Below are 19,101 nucleotides of genomic sequence, written 5' to 3'. Positions count from 1 at the left end.
TCAAATAGACAATACTGTCATGTTGTCTCGATCACACCATAAAACTCTACAATTTCTTGTAAAATAATACAACCCCACAAATAAAATTAATTTAATTAAGTACATAATATCATCATAAAATCTAAACCACCATTTAAATAACACTAAATAAATAAGTTTTCCAACATTAAAACGATTTACTTTATTTATTTTATACTTTTATAGTTTATTCAGTTTCTGTACAGATTCTCCAAAACAAACTTCTTATTATATTATCCTAATTTCCCTTAATTTCTATAATATAGTATTTAATTATATTTCAAAAGATTTATATATATAAAAACAGATATTGCACTTCTCTAAAATCCTTATATTTAAAATATCACATCACTGTAACTCCATAACGAATATCATAAAATAGTATTATAAGAATACCAATCAAATAACAATTATGATAACTTTATATAATATATTATTATATAGCATACAAAATCACAAAACTGAACTAAACCCAAAGGAATTCCTACAGCATACGTAACACTCCAACCTTTTCCATATTCAATTTTATTTCTAATTTCATTTAATCACACATGGCCCCTCCCTTCTCTTTTAACAACTTACATTTTTCCTTCACTTCTACTTTGTGTAAACCTTAAAGGCCCCACACCACTTTCACTCATTAAGAACCTGGACGGCGCTCCAACCCCAAAAATCCTTTTCACCAATTTATTTCATGAACTTGATTATGTTCAGTATGCGAAACCATTTGGTTTCTCTCACCTCTGCACACAACACATTACATTACATAAAACATCAAACCCATTTTCCAGTGATCCAAGTTTTTCTTCCATCACCACAGTTTGATCACGTCCACGTACTTTCTCAACTCTACTCTTCATGTACCCCAACCTATAAGACCCATGGATTCTCTAAAGATTTTATGATCCCGCAAACGTCACAAAAACCAGATTCATGGCCATAAACACCCCAGACAAAGCACATACGTAACCAATATTTTTCAAAGAGAATTAAAACCATGAATATACTGAACAAGACAACACATCACATTATAGTTCATCCAACTCAGTACCCAAACACATTCAATTTAATTTATAGGAATCCAACTCAAGCATACTGACATACTTACTTCAAAAATTCATCCATCCTACACACATCATACAAATAATATATATAAAAACATAGTTAGCTCCCCTTACCTTGAAGATGAGCAGTATATCCTACTGGAGTTCCCTAACAGTACCCTCCACACAGAGCGGAACTTGACAGAACCTACAAATCACCATATTGGTGATAAAACATAGCTCTTAGAGCCCAAATAGACAGAGAATGGAAGGAAAACGTACAAGGTACGTGAACCCAGCAAATTCACATGCCCTATGTTCTAGAACAGTGAAAGAGAAGGGGAAAAGGAAACTTACCGATTGGAACAGGAAATTGTTCCCTGGAAACGAAACCCCCCACTCCACAAACACTTAGGCAGCACCAGAATCAACTTTCTATGGTTCCAAGTTCAGAGTATCTAGAGAGAAGGCAGAGAAAACCTTTAGGGCAAAAGTTTCTTTTTAGAGTGAGAAAGGAAAATAGAAAGAAGAATCTGACTTTTGGGGAAAGACCCTTGCTAAGGTCATGTTCCCTTAGTTTGGGCCTGGCTGCCTCCAACTGGGCCCAATGGCCTTATAATTTTCTAGGCCTTTACAAGTACAAATAAAAGTAAATATAAAAATATTTTTAAAATTTAAGGAATATTAATGAATTTTAATTTTAAATTTAATAATTTGATATATAAATTATAATACAATATATATATATATATACAATATTATTTAATTTTTAAAAATATAATTATTAGTTTATAAAATGGATTGTTGCATCATATATCTGAGTTATCCTATAAATCTATTTTTAATTCTTATGCACACCTATTTAAAATATAAATTGAATGGGTTGACTAAAAAAACTAATTTAATTTAGATCATAATTTTTTAGTCTAGTTTAATTTATTTTATGGACTTTTTTTAATTGCATTTGTGCTTGTATTTTAATATTAATTTTTTATATAAAATATTAATTTAAACTATAGACCTAGACTAATTTATCACTTGAGAAAATATTTAAGTGAATAACACTTTGAATATGCTAAAATATTTAATGCATATCATATATAAATGCAGATTAAAAACATATTATAAATTTCTCAGCTTTTGTTTTAATAATTTTAATTAGCCCTATCGTAATATAAAAAAATAAATTAAAAAGAGGAATTACTGTGTGTAAAACCGTGGGCGAGTAGCACCTGGAAGGGGCAAAAGAGTAATTGACTCACTTGAAACATTCTTCATAAACCCCGAAGACCCCTTCACTTTTTCTCTCGCCAACCACTTTGATTTCTCCGCGTTCATCATTCACCATCTTCTCCACTCTGTAAGCCCTTTTTTTTTCATCTCAATCTTCGTTTCTGTATTTTTTAATTCTTATTCATTAGTTTTCCGCAATACTGGTTGTTTTTCTTTTAAAAGCTGCAATTTGTTTGAATCAGATATTCTCTTTTATCAATCTTTAGTAAGGGTTTTGTTTTTTTTTTCTCCCTTACCAGTTGTATAGATTTTGTATTTAAAGCATATTCCATTATTTGTCGGATTCTTAGGAACATGGCTCTTGCTTGTTTTTTGAGGAGGACAAGAAAAAAATCATCCTTTTTTCTTGAAAGACCTTCGATAGAGTATGGGTTTAGTGTAACTAGATATTTGGTTGAATAATTGTGCATGTGTTGCTTTGCTCTTTTTTTCTTTGTGTTTTGCATTGTTGATTAGTTGGGGATTGGGATGGTAATCTAATAAGGAGGTTTTTAATGCAAAGACACAAACTTTTCTATTGTGGGTGAACTTTGTTTCTTTGACGTTCAGTAATGCATTCGAGTTTTGTTTCTGGAGTTTCTGGACTTGTCTTTTGGCATTTTATGAGTTTTTATGCTTTTTGTGCGATGGGTTTTTAAGAATATTGGGGTTGAGAGAGAATGAGGCCATTTAATGGCTTGCTTTTGTTGTAAATTGGAGCATCGAGTGAAGAGCAGAGTTACCATCCTGCTTCTTCTCATACTGCTCCATAAATCAAGAGCCTTTTTTATAGAGCATGAATGGCATTGATTCCATTATTTGCTAACTATTATGGCATAAATTCGATCAAAATTCAAGGTGTGGAATTACTTCTACAATTTTCTGTAGGATTGAAACACTTTTTCTCAATAAATTGTCTGATATTTCCAATGTTTGTTGGTGAGTATTGAGTGGAATCTGAAAGAGACGAGGGGGGGTGTCTCCTAAAAACTTTAGCTGATAAGTGAAGTGAAGACATAAGATTGGTTTTATTTCTCTAATACATATTAAGACAACTATGTAATCATGCGAATATAAAAAAAAATCAAAAGTTTACTTTGAATATAAGATGTATTCAGTACATTTTACTTCATTTCAATCAACATTGTTGATAACATACCCAAATCATACCTGCACTACACTAGATGCCCAAAGAGCAGTGTTAAACTTTGGACATACCCATGTCGTATACAATTCCCCCTACCGGTGCAACGTAGAGCAGGATATTGTGTATGCCATTTACATGTTAGGTGAAACATCATTCCCGTGTAAAAATTTTGGCCTACGTACAGTTATAATCAAAGTAATTTTCTTCTTCTAGTTTTTTCTGAAGGGTATTGATTGATATATGATGAATGGATTTCCCAAGCAAGTAGATCTTTAACTTAATCCAATTGGATTGGATCTCAAGTGTTAAATTTGTATTCATCAGTATGTTCTACCTATCTCTAATTCTTTACTGCCACTGCCCTTTGTAATATAGATAATCACTTTTTTTCAGGCTAATCATGGCAACCTTGTCAAGTGTGAAGGTTTCCTCCCACTGCATGTTTCAAATTCCAAGCAAAAATCAATTCACTTTTGGCACCACAGTGAAGTGTCCTTCTCTTGGGTCTGTAAAGAGTGTTTCGAGAACTTTTGGCTTGAAGTCATCCTCTTCATTTAGAGTGACTGCCATGGCTTCTTACAAGATTAAGCTGATCGGCCCAGATGGAAAAGAGAACGAATTTGAAGCCTCAGATGATACTTACATCCTAGATGCAGCAGAGGATGCTGGAGTTGAACTTCCTTACTCGTGCCGTGCGGGAGCTTGCTCTACCTGTGCTGGGAAGATTGTTTCTGGTTCAGTGGATCAGTCTGATGGCTCATTCCTTGATGACAACCAAATGAAGGAAGGCTTTCTACTTACCTGTGTCTCCTATCCAACTGCAGACTGTGTAATTGAAACTCACAAGGAAGGAGAGCTCTACTGAACAAATCTGGCCTTAGATTTGGGAACTGGGAATTCAAGGTAGACTTTGCAACTAGTTTTCTTGTTCTGATTTAGAATCAACATTTCTTCTGGGATCATTAGTGATTTGGGATAATGAATTTTTGTTTGTGCAAGCAAGCAACGTTATAAATAACTTTGTTTGGCATTTCAATGAGATTGTTTTATGTATAAGTGTAATGTAGTAAGGGTATGCATGTGTAATCCTTAATCCTTAAGAGGTGCCCGGATAATGTTTTTAAAATTTAAAGACTGTATGGGCGTTCTAAAATTTAGAACAAATAAAACAAAGAAAATTGGTCGAGAAGTCTAATATATTATGGTTCTAGAAATGAAGCTCTCCAGTTTCTGTTAGATCGATAGGCTGTGTTTAGCAAATATAATTTGAAAAAAAAAAGGCTTTGATTTTTCGAATCAAGAACTTAAAAGCTATTTATTCCCTTTCTTGAAATAGTTAATGTATATGGCAGGATATATTCATTTATAAAAATCTAAATCTAAGTATATAAAAGAATTAAACTTCAAGCTGAAAATATTCCATGTCAGTTTTATGTGAAATGTTGGTTAGCTAATGCAGTGACGCAATATCATAGCTGCCTTTGGTACATTGCACATAATAAGTAATGGATATCTGTCTTCCCGAAGGAGAAGTTCCCATGCATGATGACGTGTTCACAAAGATAAAATTCCATCATACACCCTGTGATTACTAACTGCACCCCTCACTATAACGCAAAAGACTCGTACACTTTTAATCTCGTTCTAGAAATCTTGTTCCAGAGTATCCAGAAATCACCTTTGCTAAGGATAAAATGGTCATTTTGAAAAATTGAGAGGGTGCGTGAAGAAATTCACTGTGTTCTAACATGGAAAGGCCCGAGTACAACGATTTGACCATCTCCCCCAAAAATGGATTATAAACAAGATAGTTTTTTAGTAATTTAGTTTCGTTCAAACATTTGTAATGTTTTTCTAGTTACATCCTTATTGATCAAAGCATTAAATTTTACAGAACAAAAACATTAAATAAGTGTAAAATATAATGGTTAATGTTTTTCAATAGATGCAGTAAGCTAAAACATCTATAGTTTGTAAGGGAAGAAGTATAAATAATATAGAAAAATAAAAGGAATTATAAGTAGTATAAATTGGATGACATACATTGAAATCATGGTTATCTTGTTAAGTCTTTAACCATTGCTTTCAGTTGGTTTCTACCTTGTATTATTACTATGGTCCTATTAGGTGAGGGCAAGTTCAAAATTTCAAAAGCTGTTTGGTACAATGAATATCAGAAGTAGGAACTGTTTGGTGGATGTTTTTCCGGCGATTGATGGTGGTTGTTTCTACCTCCACCAACCCTTCCTAATCAAAATGAAAATGAGGGATTTAAATACAAGGTTTGGTATGCCCATGATACACCGTAAATTTTAAATTTAATTCATTTTCAGCTTTTATCAATTTTAAGTGTGAGATTACACAATATGATCATAAAAATTATAAACACATTAGTAAAAACAACTTAAATCAAGGTTTATAAAAATTTCATTTGTAAGGTAAATTTTATACTTATTTATAATATTGCCTATATTTATCTTATTTATAGTGAAAGTGAAATCTTCAACAATAATATAACAAATTATATTTTTTTTCATATTTTAATAATGAACCGTAGTAAAAGATAATGTTAAATACTATAATTCTTATTCTAGATGTAAGAATTTATTATGTCTTATTCTTTGATACACTTTAATTTTCAAACATATAATTCTCTTAATCTAACGTGTTAAATTTTCTTTAAATTTTTTTACATTATTAAATGACGTTTCCATATGTCATTTGAATTAGAATGTGGTGTAAAATATCATTTAGTATATCAACAAAATGTAATACACTTATGTTAAAAGGATTATATCTACTTATCTTTAAAGTTTAAAAAACAAATTTTAAAAAAAAAATTCTAATTTCATGTCAAAATTTAAAAATTAAAATCATGTTTAGCTTGAAAAATTATAACATTATTTTTTAATTAAAAACATTAAGGTTAAGTATTTATGAGTATATATGAGATAATTTTTTACTTTTACTCATATATAAAACTTTTAATATACCTATATTAAAAAATATATATTGTAGATCGTGGAAGAATCTCTTATAAAAGCATAAGTGAAACAATTTGTTATCTTCCAACTTTTCAAAAGGAAACAAAACATGAGGACGTTGAAAGCAGTCCAAATCACCTTTTTTCTCTTTTTCTTCCCCCTAATCACATAAACAGACATGTTTTGAAGATGTATGCATGCTGTATATGCATTTTTAATCTGTAAAGTTGGTTTAATAATTAAAAATGTGATGAAAAAAACCTATTTTCTTTGATACAAATTCAATTCATTTGTCATTGTTAAAGTTGATTCGAACATTTACTTTATATTGTTATCTTGGCTTATATAATATCATATTTGGAAGATTGGTTTCAAATCTTTTAAGTAAAGAGAAGTAATTTTATCATGTATATTAATAATTGATTTATTTTTACCACGATGTTATAATGGACATTTTTTTTATTCAGACAAGTTTTAAATAACAACTATTTATGAAGATAAAAATAATTACCCACTATAATTATTATTATTTTATTTTAATTTATTAATTAAAAATTATTGGTATTTAAAATAGTTTTAATTATAAATAAAAAATTATAATTATTTTATAAATTAAATTTTAAACTAAATTTTATCATGAAATATTAAAGTTTTGATTATTAAAAGAAATAATATTTAGATTAGTCTTTAATTAATTAATGACCCATTTGAAAAGGTTTATTTTATATAATTCACCTAAGAATAATTTTAACATTATACTAAAAAAATATTAATCTTCATTAATTCAATCAAATCAATTGCTTATACAAATAAACTTTCTACTTAAGTACATTATCTTTTCGTTAAATCATACTACTTCACTTTTCTTTCACTTCAAATCAATTCTTGCTAACGAACTTTGTTCTCTTATTTATTTCTTATTTCTCATTAGTAAGACCCAAAATGTTAAAAAAAGAAGAGATTTATAAAGTAAATATGCATGAGGGTAATAATAAAAATTTATTAGCTAGCTTAAATGATTAAATTAAAAATTATCAAAATATTTTTAGGTATAAAAAAACTTATTTTTTAGCTAGTTAATTAAAGTAAAAGTAATTGTTCACACCCACTCTTTCTTTAAAACATTTCTGATTCAAAGATTTTACAACTTATTACATCTTATATTATTTTAACTGAGTCACATCATGCCCTATTATTTTTAAGATTTTTTACACAAGTTTTCTTAATGGTAAGACCTTATTAGACCCACACTTTAATAATTTTTTTCTCATTCTAAATTTGCATAATTTTAAAAAATATTTTAGTTATTGTAATTAAATATTTGTTTTTCTTAAAACTCAATAAGTTACATAATACCCAAGTTTAAAATTTAAGATTCGTCCACAGTTATTATCATGACATTTAAATAATATCGTGTTATTGATAAAGTCTTTGACAACTATAATCCATTATAATGGCTAATAAACTCAAATTCAATTACACCACCATTAGCACAAGTAGTAAATAAACATAGAATTCTACAAAAGTTAATATTAACTCTAACTTTAATAATCATTAATATTAATTTTATTTTATTTAGGCAAAAAAATATATTCATAAATATAAAAATAAGCAAAATTAACTAACTATATTATATTATATTAATATTAAACTATTTAATATAAAAATTGAATCAAACCACTTTATATTTTAATTTTAAAAACCTAAAGTTTTTAAAGTTGTAGTTCAGTTAACTATTTTTTAACTTAAAACTACCTTGTTGATGAAATGTATAGTAACACATAGGTGCACGAGCAAAAGGTCGAGACATATCGATCCAAATCAAAGATTGAGACAAATCGTCCTGAATCGAAGATCGAGATGAATTGGTCTAGGTAAAAGGTCAAGGGGTCAACCCAAGGCGAAGATAGTGACAGGTCTGTCTGAGTCCAAGATTGAGATAGATCGAATCAGACCAAAGGTTGAGATAGATCAAGTCGGGCCACAATCAAAATTTGGCTAAATTTGATCGTGACCAAAATTTGGCCGAATTTAATCGAGTTGGCCGCGCGAAATTTTGCCTAAATTTGACCCATTCAACTTCATTGAAGTTTGACTGAGTCAGTCTTAGCCAAATTTTGGCTGAATTTGATTAATTTGGTCATTACCAGAATTTGATTAATTCGGTCATGACCAGAATTTGGTCAAGTTGAACTTGACTTAAATTTGGTTGAGTTGAACTCTACTGAAATTTGGCCAAATTTGATCAAGTCAGTTATCACTAAAATTTTGTCGAATTCAGCAAAATTTGCCCAGAAGGTTAAACCAAGTCAATCCTAGTCAAAATTTTACCAAATTTGATTGAGTTGACAACGATCAAAGTTCGATCAAATTTGACCAAGTCGATCTGACTAAATTCTTCTTAATTAGATTTTGTCAGTCTGACTAAAATTTGTCAAAATTATACCAAATCGTCCCCAATAAAAATTCGGCCGAGTCAAACAAATTTAACCATAAATGTTATTTTTTCTTTTTCTTTCAAGGTTTTTATAAAAATTCAGCATAATTTGTTAAACAAAGTAGAATTTAGTGTAGTATAATTTTATAAAACAAAAAATAATTGAGTTTAACTGATATAGACTAAGTATTTTTTGATTCATTAACAGTTTTTAACTATTAGTACACTTTATTTTGCTTATTCCTACATTAGTATATAACTATCAAATAATAATAAAGTATTAAACATCTAAAAATTTTACACATAAAAAGCAATTAAGATATAAATTGAGACTTCATTAAGTTTCTTTTCTCTAACTTTTCAATAACCTTTTGTAACATGTTTGTTAACTTAACAAAATCTCTTATATTAAATAAACAAACAATATTTTAATATTTGAAATAAAAAAAAATATTTATAGATATATTTTTGCTTTGAAACAAACAAATAGAAAAGGTATTTTTATCTTTAAAAATACCTTTTATATAAATTTATATAACTTTAATTAATTAAAATTAATTATTTTATATTTTACCGAAAATATAATAGAACCAAGAATTATTAATTATATTGTTAGTAATTTGTAAAAAAATAACTTATTGTTTAGAATTGTAGGTTTTGTATAACGAATGAATTAGATCCAATTACGTAGATCGAAAGATCGGTTTTCAGAGAACACCAAACACGTCCCACTTCGAAGGTATATATCAGCGGCTTTCATGCAGCACCTTTTGCTCAACACGTGCGTTTCACTAAGATCCATGTAAACATTTTCATTTTAATATAAAACCATTAACATTATTTCATATATTACTTAATTAATTAATTAATTAATTAATTAATTAACATCTGGCCATTTTAGTGGCAGATTTAACGTTCAAAGTCTTGTGGCTTTGCTTCTCTTCCCAGTTTTTGTTTTCACTGTGACACTTTGATAGAGGGAAATGTCTTCAAAGTTATCATTAACCTCAATAATTAAAAAGTTGACCCTATGCTTGATTTATATAGATTTCCTATAAATAAAATTAATTTATATTATATAATTGAAGAAAATCTCACATTTTTTTTAAAAGTTGAGTTATATATAAATTAAATTACTAAAATAATATTATTATATTTATTTGAATCTATTGTGTAATAATATTATATCATTCACAGATATTTATTCCATGTACGAAATGTGCATTTTTCACGCCTGAAAAGTGTGTTAAACATTCATATTGATTAACTATAAAAATAATATGTTATATAAGTGAGATAATACTCATCTTAAAATCTAATTCATTATTGAATAAATTCTACATAAAATGTTACAACATCATATCCCATACATAAAAGAAAAAATAAATGACTATTAAGGTTGTATTGCTATCAGTTTGTGAGAGAATAGATTATATAGAGTGATGCATGTTACTTTCTGATCATAGCTGTAGCCATGTGAGAAAGCATTTATTTTGTATGATGCAAGTCGCTATATAAAAAAAAAAAAAGAAGATATATTATAAATAAAGAAGAAAAATAAAAGCCTTCTAAGTTAATTTAATATACAAGCTTTTTGTAATTGGTAAAAGATGTCATTCTTTAGGATACTAGTTACTTTATATCAAAGAAGGGTAAAATTGAATTAAGCTTTATTTGAATAAAAATAATAATGATTGATTAAATTATTTGGACAATGATAAGTTATCATAATTTTTTTGATAATATTATATAAAAAAATATATGTCAAAATTTCTTTTCCCAATTAATTAATATATGACTGGTCCACACTTTCAAAGAGCGGGACCTACACTCACAATGAGAAGCAGGCTTCATCTACAGAGTCTGTATTTTTGTTTTATTTTATTCACTTTTTGTTGTTTTGCATTTCTTATCTTTCTTCACGTCATATCTGTTAACATCAATTTTTTTTGTTACCTTTTTACACTATTCTTACTTGTTTACAGAAAAAGAACAAGTACTGTATTAAAATGCATGTTGTTTTTTGTTCTATTATCTATCTTAGTAACAGTATTCTGAGAATGATGTAAGAAAATTGCCAGCTATAATAGCATTGCTTTTGGAAACAGAACCCTGATTCTCATTTAACAATGATTAGTATGTGTATACATATATTTATATATATGTATATATGTGTGTGTGTATACTGTATGAAAAGCTCTGATTCTCACATGTAATGAAAACCTGTATTGGTGGCCAAGTGTTGCATTATCTCAGTTTCTGTGCCTAAAATTGTGGTGCTCTGAGCTGGGGTCCTTGGCCATGATGATGATCAGATCAGTAATAAAAAGTTGTTCCTTCTTTGTATCAACGATTTTGTTTCTTCTCTCCATTTCGGGTTTGTTATCTGCTTTGTCTACTTGTGCTTGATCCCATTTGATTCCAGAAAAGTGGATGAAAAAGAAAAGAGAAGGAAAGAAAATAAAGTTTTGATATAGATAGTCTTATTCTATTCATACATTGGAAATGGAACATTCTATGTACTCTTCTTGAGTTCATAATAGCTTTATATGAGGAATCAACCATTGTTTTAGCCAATTCATGCTCTTAACTTGGAGTAGTGTCTATTCTCCACATTGTTCAATATTTAATCTGACTTAGAGAGCTTTGTCGATTCAATGTTTGATCATTTGTGCAAGTGAAACTGCATTAAGAATTTTAAGCTGATTTATTTTCTCTCTCTTTCAAATGTGTTTACAGATTTGTTAGTGAAAATCCATGGCCTTGGTTTTGGAATCAACTACGGACAGATAGCCAACAATTTACCTCTTCCATCTCAAGTAGCTGTTCTTATAAAATCTTTGAATGTGAGTAGGATCAAACTGTATGATGCTGATCCAAATGTTTTGGTTGCCTTCTCAGAATCCAATGTGGAATTCGTTATAGGACTTGGAAATGAGTACCTAGAGAACATGACAGACCCTTCTAAAGCTCAAACTTGGATTCAACAGCATGTCCAACCTTACTTCTCCCAGACCAAAATCACTTGCATCACTGTGGGAAATGAGGTGTTCAATAGCAATGATACTCAGCTAATGTTGAACCTCCTTCCAGCAATGCAAACTGTGCACGATGCCCTTGTTAATCTTGGACTAGATCAGCAAGTTACTGTCACAACTGCTCATTCCTTCAACATATTATCCAATTCCTACCCTCCTTCATCTGGGGCTTTTAGGGAAGATCTTGCACAATATATACAACCCCTTCTTGATTTTCATGCTCAAATCAACTCACCTTTCCTAATTAATGCATACCCTTTCTTTACATACAAAGACAACCCAGATGTGGTTCCCTTAAACTATGTTCTTTTTCAGCCAAATCAAGGCACGGTTGATCCAAATACCAATTTGCACTATGACAACATGTTATATGCTCAAATTGATGCTGTCTATGCTGCCATCAAACAAATGGGGCATGATAACATTCAAGTGAGGATTTCTGAGACTGGTTGGCCTTCTAATGGTGACCCTGAAGAGGTTGGAGCTACTCCACAGAATGCAGAACTGTACAATAGTAACTTGCTCAAGAGAATAGAGCAGAAACAAGGCACTCCTGCAAAACCATCTGTTCCTATTGATATTTATGTCTTTGCACTTTTTAATGAGGATTTGAAACCCGGTCCAGCTTCAGAGAGAAACTATGGCCTTTACTATCCTAATGGTACTCCAGTTTACAACATTGGATTGAAGGGTTATCTTCCACAAATGCCTATGGCAGCTAAATCCAGTGTAAGTATACACATGATGGAACTTTAACTCACTACCGAAAATTTTCATCTTTTTTTTTTTAATATCTGGCTGGTAGATTATATATTTTGATTGAATAGTTCTAATGTATCTCCATCTTTTTAATCTGCAGATTTTGTCAGTCAATTTTTTTGTATGCATAGTTGTAAGCTTCGTCTTAGCTTTGGAGCTTTCAAGATGGTGATCAGAAGAGAAGTCTCGTAAGAAAACAGAGGAATTTCCATACGGCATATCTTGTCATACAAAGCTATTAAGGTGAGAAAAATTTAATTTTTCATGTATTTTTCTTTTCCATTTGAATAATTTTCCTTGTATTTTATTTTCAAGGTAATTGGTACTGTTTCAGTATTTGTGGGATACATGAATACTGAAACTAAAAGTGAGTTAAAATGATATAAACATTTTCTCAAACCTTATACGTCATATGCTAGATATGAAGATTGCTACTGAACATTTAATGGATTCATTCATTTATTCTAACATGTCAACAAATTAAAAATGCCAGAAGAAGAAAAAAAATATGGTTGTGTGAGAAAATTTAGTCCAAGGCTTCAAAGGAAAATTTATGTTGATGTCTTCACTTTCTAGTTACGTACAAATTAGAACAAAATAATTTAATGGAGAAGTTTTGGAACATTATAATAGAAAGGTTCTGTCAAAATATCAATTAAAGTAGAACTTGTCAAATGCTATCAAATTCATACATGTCACAAGTGGACTCTTGTGCCGACCTTAACCACCCCAAGAAAACCTTCATCACTCTTTGAATATTAAAATAAGATAATGAGTCTCCATCTTCCTTATCTCCCACTTGCAATCATGCATATGATTTTTTCTGTGAATGAAATTCTTCTTGTCTTCAGCTGAACAAAAGTCCAAATCAGTTGCATCAGATTAAAAAGAAAAGCCCTCAGAACCTCTTGTTAGAATTTCAAACCCCACAAGTTTGAAATTCCAATAATTTCCATAATTTTTTCTTTATCATACCTGCCATTTTTTCCCATGCCATGCACCTCTTTTCAATGATTGATGTATCAGATCTAAACCATTTAGTTCACTTAGTATGAAACAAACAGTGAATGTGGAAGAGTGTGGTTTCAGAGTGAGAAAAAGTCTACATTTTCAATATTTCAGATGCAGGATGTAGTGATATGTTAACTGACCAAAGATTAAAATATATATTCTTGAAAAAGAGTTTAGACTAATGAAAAATACCTAACCGACTTGAAGTGGGAATAAACATTAAAAGGGTTAATTTTGCCTATATCTACTGGTGAAGTCATGTTCATGCTCATGTGTTGTGTCAATTGTTTCAATGTCAAAAGACAGTGTTGGATAATTATGTGCTTCAGTATCAGATATGACTAAACAACTAAAAGCATTTTAGTGCTAAAATTTTCCATCAAGGAACCTGATCAAGAATTATTCTTGTTACTTTTCTGGACAAAAACCATGAGGAATATTTCACAACACTAGCTGCTAATAGCTTTTGGACATGAACATGACATGTTTCTGTCCCTAAAGTGAATTGTTGCATGCATTTGTTATAGCCTTATTGCTCCAAACCTGATAAGATAATTGACAGGTAAAAAAAAAGCATCCACTGGAAAATTTCCAGCTCAAACACTGATTCCATGTGTACCAGAACTTTCTGGTGCATTAACAAGACCTATGTTTTCTGATATAGTATTATTGATAACAAAAAAAAATGTTGCACCATGTTTCAAACAAAAAGTGAAAATAAAAAATCTGTGTACCTTTCAAGCATTATAAGTCTGAGAGATTTTCAAAACTGTGCTTGAATATTGTTAAAGCATTATGCTTTTTATTTTTCCTCTTCAGATTCTTTACTGCGTTGAATATTATCTCTAAGTCAAATTATTTGGTTACATGTTATTGGTTTTTATTGCAGGGAGAAGGAAACTAAATCATCATCTCAACTTTCTTTTCATTTGTCCAAGGAAATGGAAGATACATCATTGTTAAAATCATTCATACACTTTTATCAAAAACCAAAATAAATCTCAGAAATTGGAGGTGTAAAAAAGAGTATAGTGATTTTTGTAACAACTATTAGTTTATTTGTTAATTTTCAGAAAATAAGAGACTGTAATGTATATTGGATCCATTGAATAAAATATTGGATTTTGGTAGCCATTTAAACCAACAAGTTAACCCCCAACACACACAAAGAAAAACTAATTTTTTTGTTATCAATGATCACCAAAAACAGCTCCTTCTTTTGTTTCAACTAATCTGGACACAGCCTGTTAGAAAAAAAATCTTTTAACCAATTAACTCAGTAAAAGTTTTTTTCATTTAATTAGTAGCATTCAATTTTAGTTATTTGTATTAATTTTCTAAAATTGATGTTAAAGTTATTGAGACTTAGTATCTTGTACATTCTTATAATTAATTATTTTTTATTAGAAGTGATAATTTAATTTTACCAATCACTTTCCATATATTTATGGAGAATAAATAAGCTATCTTATTAGTTTCCGCATACATCACCAATAGAGTCAATTATCATATTCAAAATATATTAGTGTATTTTTTTTTTCTTAAAAGACGCTTTGGATAAATAAAAATATATGTATTTAATTCTACTTTATTTTGACCAGAAGTTATGAGTATTTCTATCATATCACTATAATATGATAAAATTTAATAAAAAGTTATAAACATCTTTTATGTTTTTACAATTTTAATAATATTTTTAACTAATTTTATTATACTAACAATTTTTTAATTGTATTTTTATTTTTTATCATTGCAACCACTTTTAAACATTATTGTCTTTATTTTATTTTTATTAAAACTTTTGATATCCTAAATAATTTACTTGAAAATAAGAATTTTTAATAATAAAGTTATTATTATTTAATTAATGTATTTTATTTTAAATATTACATTATTTAATGCTATTAATTTCAGTAATAAAAAAGTCTTCAATTTATAGTCATTCAGAAAGAAAGATGTGCCCACACTAATACTAAAACATGTGCACTTATATTTGAAATATGTTATTTTAATATAATACGTTCTCCTTTCACCAGTGATTCCAGTAACAACAACGGCGAATCGAAAATGGGAGAAGGGAGGAGCGAAGGAGAGAAGACAAACACTCTTAACAAACTTTGAAGAACAAATGAGAGAAGGGAAGAGTGAAAAGAAAAACCTAAATTACATTTGAAACCCAAAACACTTTTCTCCTTTCTACTGGACAAAAAAAAAATTAATTCAAAAGTTATATTATAATGTGCACTTAGAATGATAGTTTAGAGAGTAAAAAAAAGTTACAAAAACTTAATAATCAACATATCATTTTCCTTAAAACCTTACAATAATAATAAAAATATTTATAAATATTTTGTCCTGATACACTATCTCTTAACTTTTTTTTGTTTTCTCACGCAATATTTATTTTTATTTATTATTTATTTAGTTAAATATTGAATATGTTAAAAGTTTATGCTTTTAAGACATTTAAAGTAATATATATATATTCTGTTATTAATAAAATTCATAATTATTTACTAATGAAAACATATATACTATTTATATTTATTTGTGTTTATTTTTTTTATGATAATAAAAAAGAATAAATATTATTATTGTTATTATTATAATTATAAAATTAAATATAAATAATTTTTATAATTATATTGTAAATAGTTTTTGTTATTTATAAATGATTTTTTAATAATTAAAAAATAATTAAATTTAAAAAATAGTCAAATAAAAGATGACGATTAAATTTAAAATTAGTAAAATAATTATTTTAATTTTTATAAAAATATTTAAAGAATAAAACTGGAAAATAAATATAAGGTTTAAATACTTTTTGGCCTCTATTTTCGTTGTATTTGTAATTCAAAAGTTGCTCTCCCACCACGACCAAATGCTCCATGCACAACCTCATGCCTAATTTGTTCTTCTAGTAAAACGGATGTCAACATCCGTTTCACCTTCAACGGATGTTGATATCCGTATCTTTCTTTTTCGTTATTTTAGTTTATTATTTTATTTTAGATTTTATTTTAATAATGTTTTTTTATTTGTATATATAAAAAAACAAAAAATTTTAAATACTCTATAAATTAAATTAAAATATAATAAATTAATAAACTAAAAACTAAAAAAATATATAAGAAAAAAGCCTCGAAAAGATGTGGGCACATAACGTGGCATATCTGTTCAACTAATCAAATAAAAAATATTTAAATAATCAATTAAATAAACATAATTAAAGTAAAACAAAAGTCATTTTAATTAAATTAATAATAATTATTTCATTAAATAAAATAAAATTAATTTACATATAATTACGTAATATATTATAAAAAACAAAAAAAATTAAATACTCTATAAATTAATTTAAAATATAATATTTTAATAAACTAAAAAAACTTGAATGGATGTGAGTACATATGTGGCATATTCGTTTAACATAATTAATTAAAAATAATACAATTTAATTAAATTAATAATTATTATTTTATTAAATAAAATAAAATTAATTAATATAGAATTACATAACAAATTAAATAATATCTATATATTAATTTAAAATACAGGAAATTGATAAACTAAAAAAAAACATAAATCTTGAACGGATGTGGCATATCCGTTGAAGAAAAGAAGTGGGGGTGTAAGATTTTTTAAAATATAGAGGATAGTTTTAGAATTTTTTTCAAATGTGGTGGTGTAGGGAGCAATGTGGAGTGGTGTAGGGAGTAACCCTCCTCATTTTTTAATATTCTATGTGCAACTCATTTTTTAGTATTCAATGTGATCTTAATTTTTGTAATTTATGTTCAATTTGATTCTTTTTTTATAGTACAGTCTAAATCGTTAATATGAGTAGTGTGTTGAATGACATGTTCCATTTTTTCTGACGTGGTTAACTCGTCATCTTATTTTCTTCCTAACATTCCCAAAAACCCTAGGCAGCCACCATGACCTCCTCCACGCTGTTAGTCACCATGACACCACTGTTGGTTGTGTCACTACTGTCACCCATTCACGATGACAACCACCACAGATCATATTCGTTCACAATGCCACATCAACAGAATCCATTGAATCATTTTTCCTTCATGAAAACTAGTGCTATCAAAATGCGTTGAAACTCACGAGCCAACCCGGTCCATCATGAGTTCGAGTTGGGTTGGGTTGACAAAAATTTAAACTTTCGATACGGGTCAATTTTGAGTCTAGCTCACTAAGAACCCGATTCACCCGGATTGAACTCATGGTGAGCCAAGTTAGCTCACCAACCCACCTAATTTTTCTAATAAGTACCTTTTTTGTGCTAGTCATTTTACAAAATATTGAAACAGCGGTCTACATGAAATTATTTTTGTATGAAATAATTACGCAACATAAAAAATTCACAAATCTATACTTAGTAACTCAATTTTTATGCAAAAATAAATTTGAATCTTTATGAAGCCATTAAAAACTTTGTTGAAGAGATTTTGTGGTATTTTTCATTTAAGACTTTTCTCCTTTATTTAGATTTGAATTAGAAAAAAATTGTTATTTTTATTGAAATTGAAAAGAAAAAACATGTAATTAAGTAAGTTAGTGAGACAACCCATTAAACCCACAAACCTATGATAAGTCGAACCAAGTTCAAATTTGTTTGGTTCACCAATAAGTGAGTCGAGTTGGGTTGACTCACTAAGTGGCCAACCCATGGTAGGTCGAGCCGGGTCGGGCCAGATGATCCGTTTTGACAGCATTAATGAAATCCCCAAATTGTGAGTTACCACAAACCACGACAACCATCAACCACAAATGCAAATTCATGCCATCAAACACCACAAATATGCAACGAGGCCACAAACCTGCAAGTCCACCGCAAATAGTGAAGATCAATCACCTCGAGAACAAGGAATTAACCAACAAACCCTAATGGCAATATCACACAATGAAAGCCTTAAATTGCGCCACCTAAATCGAAACAGAAACTTAAAAATCATAAGCATAAATCGTGACACCACCATCACGAAAATCTTAATGTTGAGAGTGATTCTGGATTTGTACTATGTATGATTTGCAATTAAGGGTTTCGAGAAGATGGATTCCCATTTTGCGTTGAAGGCACGAGATGATTTGTGATTTCTCCTAACTAATAATGCACTCACGATGGTGGTGAAATTAGATGTGGTAGAGGAACAAAAGATGGTAACTCAAATGGTGGTTGCATTCACTATAATGAAGGAATGATGTCACATGACTACCTAAGCAAGTGTGCAAAATGACCACATTAGCAACAATCTAACATCTCATTCAAACACGGTCCACGTGTCTAGTTTGTTATTAACTATTTAAATGTCGTTATGAACAAAAAAAACTAAATTAAACATAAATTACAAAATTTAGATTGAAATTAAACAAAACCAAC

The 19,101-nt window shown here is 28.9% G+C and overlaps 2 protein-coding genes across 3 annotated transcripts; both read left to right on the top strand.

Annotated features, from left to right (window-relative positions):
* Window positions 1–2,293: 2,293 nt before the first annotated feature.
* Window positions 2,294–4,536, top strand: FD3 (ferredoxin 3). Its single transcript, XM_047301198.2, has 2 exons — window positions 2,294–2,421; window positions 3,874–4,536. Exon 2 carries the CDS (start codon window positions 3,881–3,883, stop codon window positions 4,343–4,345), a length of 465 nt encoding a protein of 154 aa, XP_047157154.1. The 5' UTR covers window positions 2,294–2,421; window positions 3,874–3,880; the 3' UTR covers window positions 4,346–4,536.
* A 6,330-nt stretch (window positions 4,537–10,866) lies between these two features.
* Window positions 10,867–14,843, top strand: LOC124828004 (glucan endo-1,3-beta-glucosidase 14). Of its 2 annotated transcripts, none has more exons than XM_088108227.1 (4): window positions 10,867–11,230; window positions 11,641–12,668; window positions 12,799–12,941; window positions 14,599–14,843. In XM_088108227.1, the coding sequence occupies exons 1-3, from the start codon at window positions 11,203–11,205 to the stop codon at window positions 12,868–12,870; spliced, it is 1,128 nt and encodes a 375-aa protein (XP_087964353.1). In that variant the 5' UTR covers window positions 10,867–11,202; the 3' UTR covers window positions 12,871–12,941; window positions 14,599–14,843. The 2 variants fall into 2 exon arrangements, with proteins under 2 accessions (XP_087964353.1, XP_047157155.2); XM_047301199.2 differs by having other exon boundaries at window positions 10,868–11,278.
* Window positions 14,844–19,101: the final 4,258 nt, after the last annotated feature.

The sequence above is a fragment of the Vigna umbellata genome, chromosome 3, assembly GCF_029865625.1.
Source record: "Vigna umbellata cultivar VRB3 chromosome 3, Vumbellata_1.0, whole genome shotgun sequence".
Lineage (NCBI taxonomy): Eukaryota > Viridiplantae > Streptophyta > Magnoliopsida > Fabales > Fabaceae > Vigna > Vigna umbellata.
This window is presented reverse-complemented; position numbering and strand designations above follow the sequence as displayed.